General features: G+C 34.9%; 1 protein-coding gene across 1 annotated transcript in view; it reads right to left on the minus strand.

Moving 5' to 3' along the window:
* Window positions 1-388: 388 nt before the first annotated feature.
* The window catches only part of LOC120415336 (dystonin), a 175,352-nt gene continuing 167,707 nt past the window's right edge, over window positions 389-8,033 (minus strand). The window contains exon 31 of the mRNA XM_052706987.1: window positions 389-2,208. Coding sequence (XP_052562947.1) covers window positions 2,061-2,208 — 148 coding nt within the window. The 3' untranslated portion in view covers window positions 389-2,060. The remainder of the gene's footprint in view (window positions 2,209-8,033) is intronic.

Raw genomic sequence — 8,033 nt, forward strand, 5'->3', positions numbered from 1 at the left:
TATTGTTTATTGTTTATTGTTTATTGTTTATTGTTTATTGTTTATTGTTTATTGTTTATTGTTTATTGTTTATTGTTTATTGTGTATTGTTAACAGTCGGATAACAATAACACATTATGTTATTGATTTGTTCCGCAATAACTTTTCAGTTGGGCGTAACCTTGCCTGTTTTTGCCCGAAATTCACTTTTTGTTGAGTAATTATTACGGTGTTACATTTTCAAGCTTATTTTCTGTTTTTGTCACTATTTTAACAATCAATCCGTTCATGTCATCAAAAAAAAGTTTGGTATTTATTTTACTAAAGTAGTCGTTTTGTATCAAATGCTGTTCCAAATTTGATACGACAAAGGAAATTTTCGGATTTCAGTAACGAACACAAAATGGCGTTGGATTACTAGTTTTCGTTTATTACTTTTAGGAGATTTTTTTTCTTCGTGTTAAACTTTTCAATCACATGTAGTAAAATTTTAACTGCTATAGCTGAGAAATTTGTGTAGTTAATTTGTTAGCTAGTAGAAGTTATATGTTTTAAGGATTTTTCGGTTTCCTTTTGTGTTGTATTCTTTTTTGTTACGCTCCTAGGAATTATTTTTTGTTTTGCTTTTATTTTTCTGTCGTTTTCCGGCTTTTTTCTCTTCTTTTTTTATAAAAAAAATATTTCAATTACAAAACAGCTTAGCATTAGCTCTTAGTTAGTTTTAATTATTTGCAAATTTATTCCTACTAATATTCTGCTCCTTACACAACTAAATGACTTTTTTTGTAGTTAATGAATTAATAACTGCTTAAACTGCGTTTTTAATGTGTTTTTTATTCCATCCGCGTGGATTTCTCTCTCTCTTTCTCACTTTCTTTCTACTGTTCGTCAATTTTTCCTACAAATCCACACGCACACAAGCTCGAATGTTGAAACAAAATTAATGATTTTAACACAACGAAATTCGCTTCCGCTGCGATGCGCGTCATTCCAGGCGGAGAATAACACCTCTTTTTTATATTACCGTGAAACGTGATATTCTCCGGGAAAGGCACGCTTCTCTCTTTCTCTCTCGAGCAGCTGCTTTAACAAAAATAAATGTTTACTTGTTTTACAATTCGGTCCGCCAAAAAAGGAAACTGGCGATTTTCCTTTCAAGTGAGCGAATAGAAACGCAAGAAAAATGTGTAATCTTCTCAAATTTTCGATCATCTGTTTTGTATAAATAATAAATATACAGTTTTAAAAATATAAACAAAAAAACACAACATTTCACACTCTCGCGCACACATTCGCTCATGAACACATATAAGAATCATATCATTTCAACTCTTGTTAATTTTTGACACAGCTGAAAACGTTACCCGTCGCGGATCAAACGCTGAAGAACTGGCGATTTCTTCAACGCTTGATTCGCGGCACAACGTTTGAAGTCGGCTTTTTTATTCCGTTCACACACACTAGGCAAAAAATTCAACGAGAAACAGCTAATAATTGTTGTTGGCTTGTGGTAAAAACTAAGTCCCTTGCTCTAAATATATTTTGAATTATTACAAACTTTCTTCTTTTTCTTCACACGGTATTTTTTTCTTGTTCTCTCTGATCAAATGACTTTCTACAACTTTAATCCCTCCATTCTCTCTTTCTCTAAAAGTATTTACAAAATCTTTCACTGGGGGGGTGGGTTTACGGAAATTATTCTTTCTCGCTTACTCGTTCGCTCTCTCTCTCAATCTAACTCTCTCAATCTGAACCCTAATCATTATCACTGATTAGTACCGCGGCGCGCGTTTGAAATTCTTCTTTTTGCGAAGAAAATATAAGCATTTTTCGCTTGCTCAAATAACAAAAAAAACTAATGAAACAAAAAAAAAGAGAAATTGAAATAAATACTTTGAACTTGATTAGTACACCTTATTTTTTTTTCTTTTTAGACGACGCGCGTTCAGCTAAGCTGCTCAGCTATTGTGTCTGTTAATGGATTAGCGCAAACTTTTATCTTGTTTTTTTTTTCGCTTCGTTCGTCTTCGTCAGCTTTTCGCTTACTAGCTATTTGTTTTTCGAGGGGGGTGGCTTTTTCCTTAAAGTCGGAACGGGGCCCGCTTCTCGATGGGGGTGGTGCCCCGCGAGCTGCGATCCGGGCGAGTGGTGGTGCCGGGTGTGCCCGGTTCCACCGAGGTTCGTCGCGGCGTTTGCATTCCGGACGGGGTGGACGTTCCGCTAGTTTTCCTGGTGATGAAAGGGATTAGGAAATGATTTAGTGAAATTAATTTTGAGCAATTATTAGCAACATTTAACTTTCGGGGGCAAATGAAAACTACAGTCACTGGTAAAATAGCTAAACTAAACGAAAGGGAAACGTGCAGGATGTTTGCTTCTAGGGATACGAAACAAAGCATTTTTTTGTTCCTCGAAACAAATGATTATCAAGCTATAATTGTTTGCTATGCCTATTTTGCATAAAAAACTCTAATAAGCAGCAAGTGTGTACTTGTCACAGAATCCCTTTTTAACATACAATTAAAAACAGTCTTTACAAATTATACTGAAGAAAATTTAAAAATTCTTGACAATCAAATTGGAGAACTACCAAAAAAATTAACTTAATATAAATGAAAAAAAAAAAAAAAGAATTGAACAAACGCACTCTACATGAAGCCAATACGAAAACAAGCAATGATATTGTTTTTTTTTAAATGATTTTTTCTCAAATAATGTAGTATGACTTTTGTTGTTGGCTTTCTAAAATTATGGCCTATGGAAATGAATCTGATCTTCTACAATAGAAAAGTAATCAAATTAGAAACTTGTTGTATGGTTTGGAAAGTTTTACAATCTACGGTAAGTTGACGTTTCCATATCAAGGGTAAACAAACAAATGCTTAGCAACGTACAACAGCCCAGCAAGTGTTGATTGTAGATAACCGCACCAAGTTACGTACTTGTTCTTCACAATTTATCTATTTTACTTTACTTAATTATTCTAAGCTAAGTGATTGTAGATAGGCCATTAAGGCAAGGTAAAAAAACTTCTTTTCAACTTTCAAATCAAAGTAGTCGCTTTGAGGGGTCATCACATGATTTTTTCGCTAAGTTGACGTTTCCATATCAAAGGTAAACAAACAACTGCATAGCAACGTATAACAACCAAACAGGTTTTCTGAGTTGATTGTAGATAACTTCAGCAAAGCTGAGAACAAGATTATTCGTCCACGGCCTACGAAGACGCAAAACTTTGCGCCTATCATCATAGCCTGCCTGTCATCGACTCAATGGAAATTCAGGGTGGCGACTCAAGTCGGGAAAAGGCGGGAATTTGCCAAATTTCGCGAAAAATCGGGAACAGTCGGGAATTTTGCGATTTTTTATCACAAAGTCGGAATTATTTCCTTACTCTTGAATAATTTTGTAATATTTTGAACAATTTTCAAATTAATTTCACTTAATGTGTCTTTAGCAATTAACTGACTAAGATCACTGGGTGTAAGGAAGAAGTTCGTCGTTCGGCCGGTCCTCGATAATTTTCATTTTCGGCGTGTTTTCAGTGGATTTATTAGTTTCCGTTGTGACGAAACTATTAAAACTGACTTACAGAAGAGAAATTCAATGAAATCTAGTGCAAATTGTAGAGGATTTTTAAGATTTTCATCAATTTAATGCATTTTTTTCTTCTTCCTGTTTGTTTTGTTATTGTGCTTCGTGTAGCTTTCCTTGGCATATTTCGTTTAAACGTCAGTTTTGCTGCGTGGGCAAGTCTGGGCTCTCACGACACTCACCTCTCTCTCGGAAATATGAGTGCTTGTTTTGATTGTGGTACAGTAGAATTAGAATTTTGTCAACGGTTTTCTGGGAACTAAGGCAGTTTTATCTAGATTCATTTAATTTTTCTCTTGTTTTGACAAGGTTTAAATTATCGTCCGCGTTGTATTCGGGAGTTTTCGGGATATTTAAGATTGCGCTTCCTAGCAAAAGTGAACATATTTCGGTCGTTTCGCGTCGTAGTTTAAGCTGTTTCGTTATATGATGGCATATTGTAAATTTGCGTCGCGTACGGAAAATTACGCTGTCGAGCATTACATCTAGGCGAAGAAACGACGCTGGATTTACATTTTTTAATTGGACCTGGACATCATCACCATAGGAGAAAAGGAGAAGGAAAGAAAATAGTGGCAGCTGCTTCGAAAATTTGGTGAGATCAGTCCATATCGGACATTTTGAAAACTGATATATTTTTACTTGCCACTTATTAAATACGTGCTGATCCCTGTTTTGCCTGATGGGATTGGAAGTTTAAAGATAGATCGAGGACCTGTCTGGTTCTTGCTTTATCTTTAGGCGGGGCCAGACAATGCCCAGTGACCTCGGAATTGGACCGCAAGGAGCTCTGTCATTCTGAAATGGGTCACTGGAAGCAGCGCGAGGGCTAACACCACCTAATACCCGGGACTGAGATAAGCTGTATCAGCATAACCAAGTCTGATACAAACTATGCTTTCCCATAATTTCGCTGCCGGCCAGCGGGTATTGGATTGGACCACACACACACACATGTGTCTTTAGCAATTAACTTTAAATATAAATTTCTTGTCACTATTTTAATCTACTTCAGAATGAAAAGGCTATTTAAGATATCAAAAATTCTAATAAAAAATTGATGATTATGATGGTATGCGCATGCATCAAATAATTTTTATTTATTTTTGACCAGGTTCATCAAACAATAGGTAATATCTGACTTCAAACAATAACAATGCTAAAGATAAACCAATAAGACAATAGAACTTAATTTCAACAATTATGGTCACCGTAAAATTTTGATTATGCTTCACTTTTTTTCAAATTGCTTGAAGCGGTTTACGCACTTCGGAAGGAACCGGTCAAGAAAAATTTCAAATGGGAAGCAGCGGCAGCGAAAGCAAGCTAGAGAGGGTGAAGAAAAGCGTTCCCTCTCCTTTGTTCGGCTGTTCGTAAAGCTTTTTCTTGACCCCTTTTCTTGGGAGGCGCGTATTGGCCCTGAAGATTTAAAAACAACTCTTATGCAATAAAAGTTTTTTTTTGTGGTAAATATTTTGGATTTTTTGTTAGGTTAGCAACATCATTGTCATTTTACAGTCGACTCTCTGGCTGTCGATCTTCTCGATATCAATAATTCTCCATTTATCGATGTATTCTTCAGTCCCTTTAATCTGCATACTTAAATTATCTTCATTCCTCGATATTTTCCCTTGCTTGGAGGATCTCTTCCTCGACGGTCCCTTGGATTCTGTTTGCTTTAAAAATCTCTTCCGGTTGTCAATAATTTCACTTTCTCATGGCTTGCATAGACATTTTTCTTGGCGAAACGATGCTTTGAAGGGTGTTTGACATTAGTTTGTTTTTGTTTGATGGACGTTGCCATGATTCTGTCCCAAAATAATATTTTCAATCGAGTCTTCATTTTGCATCGTTCTGTAAACTGATGTAAACTGATGATTCTCTTCCTCGACGGTCCCTTGGATATTGACAACCAGAGAGTCGACTGTATTTTTTAGAAATGTTTGAATGCTTTAAAAACAAATGGAAAACTTTGTTTGACCCAATGTCACCCCTAATGACGGAACTTTTAAATACTGACAACTTGAAAAAAAAAACCATTGATACAATAAAATTTATTATCAAAATTCAAAAGGCAACTTGGTATAAACAAAATTTGAACCAGATATTTAGAATTTTTTGAACAAATGAAAACTGTAACTTTTTTAAAAGCATAATATTTGACAGAAACAAAGTTGAAAATTCCGATATTTTTTTATTCTTTACCACTTTTCTCTTGGTATTTACAGTTATAACCGAGTTACAATTCGCGATTAAAAGCTCCATATTTCCGACAGATGGCGCAAAGCATCGAAGAATGACGATTCAAATTTTCGCTGTTCGGTTATATAGGAATGCAAACTTGAAATAGAATTTACAGCTCTTAGAACAATTTTTACGAAAAAATTCAAGCAGTACTAGTGTAAACTTTTTGCCCTCTATAAATTAACGCAATAAAAAAGATTATGAAAAAAAATAATTTTGAAAAAAAATATTGTTTAAAATGATAGAGCATCAAAAGTTAACAAAGTATCTGCTCGAATTTTTGCTAAAAAGTTTTTATAAACGCTGGAATTTAACAAAACAGAATTCGCATACATAACCTCAAAGGGCAAAAATTTCAATCGACATCCTTCGCTCTGTTCTGCTACTCAACACTAGATGTCGCATGTTGTTTAGCTTATGAATGCCAATAGCTTAATGTTTGGCAATTTTTAAAATAAACGTTGAAATTATATGTATCCATAAACCACGTGGACAATCTTGGATTTAAAAATTGAATGATTAAAATTTCCATTTTGGCAGTCGCGTGTTTTGTTTTGGCCTTCTTACAAGTGAACATACAAAGTGTGTACAAAGTACACGAACGCGATTTTCAAAGGGGCACTGGAATATACTTGATTTTAAGAGATTAATGCAAAGTTCTGCACAGCAAAAAAAGTAGTAATCCAGCTGCGTGTAAAAGGCCTGGGTGTAAAATAAATTTTGCATTATTTTATGAAATTCCATGTAATATTACACCCTGAAATATGTAGCCCACCAGTATGGGAAACCTACTTGACCGAAATGTCAAGCTCATATATGCGTTTACGGGCTAAGGCGCCAGTCCGTACTGTTGGTGCTGGGTTTGAATCCCGTCGGTTGTAACTTTTTTTGTGTTAACAAAAATTGTACATGCAGTGTGTAATCTTAAGTGTCTTTTTTGACGAAGGTGATGTGCATGCTTTTGCATGCGATTTTACCATCGGATTTTTGCTGTGTATGTCATAAAAATATATACTTTCGCTTTAACTTAAATTTTATAAACCAATGATTGTGTAAGAACTGCACCGATGTTATTTTCATGTTGAAATGCCAGGGATTATAAGAAAATTATAAGAAATCGGCGAATTGGGTGGAAATAGAAACGATTCGACTGTTTGCATGTCGAGAATTTTTCCTATTTTTCCTATTTTTTTTAACAGTTTCTATTTGTCAAATCAATCACAAAATAATATTATTATTTTTTCATTTGGACAGCAGGGTGCCCAAAAATATATTTTTGGACTTAAAACATGTTAAATCCTTAGTAAAAGTAAAAAATGTAATTTTACTACGAAAATAAGCTTTATCGTTGTGAACAATAATATCACAAATTTAAGCTTAATTTTATCAACGAAACACTTTGTTTAAAAAGCACATAAAAATAGTTTCGAAGACACGTACATTGACATTGTGTGGCCTATCTTTGAGACAAGGCTTACAGTTTGATTTATGTCAGAAAAAAATAAATTGAAATAATTTGATGACATGCATTATTCTTTTTGAAAAGCAATCGAAAATGATTGAAAATTTAAATTTGACATGTTTGTTAGGATGTAACAAAAATGACTATTTGGCGGACATTCAAGGATTTGTTCCGGTGGGCATACTAAGCCTGAATCCAAAATATGAGCTTGGTTGGACGTAACAGGAGCTGGGATTTAACCCATAAAAAAGATTTTTTTTTTCAAAAATGTCACTTTTTGAGGCATTTTGGCCACTGAAGCGTTTATTTTCAACATCATTGGCGTGTAGGCCAGATCCTTGGCATTTTTTCGGCCCCGGCAAAATCAAATGGCGTCTAGGGCGTCGCAAGGCGCGACGCATATCTTTTTTGCCGGGAACGATTTATAAATAAATGCCAAACTTTGAAGGTCTGTACCGAGCTCCAAAGTGCTCCAAATTTCAATGTAATATATACCAAAAGATGCGCAAGGATCTGGCCTACATGCCAAAAATGTTGAAAATGAACGCTTCAGTGGCCAAAATGCCTCAAAAGTGACATTTTTGAAAAAAAAACTTTTTTTATGGGTTAAATCCCATTTTAAATTGAAGGGCGGAGCGCCAGCTCCTGTTACGTCCAATCAAGCTCATATTTTGGATTTGGGCTTAGTATGCCCACCGGAACAAATCCTTGAATGTCCGCCAAAAAGTCATTTTTGTTACACTGTATCTATTCA

Source organism: Culex pipiens, chromosome 2 (assembly GCF_016801865.2).
Source record: "Culex pipiens pallens isolate TS chromosome 2, TS_CPP_V2, whole genome shotgun sequence".
Classification (NCBI taxonomy): Eukaryota; Metazoa; Arthropoda; class Insecta; order Diptera; family Culicidae; genus Culex; species Culex pipiens.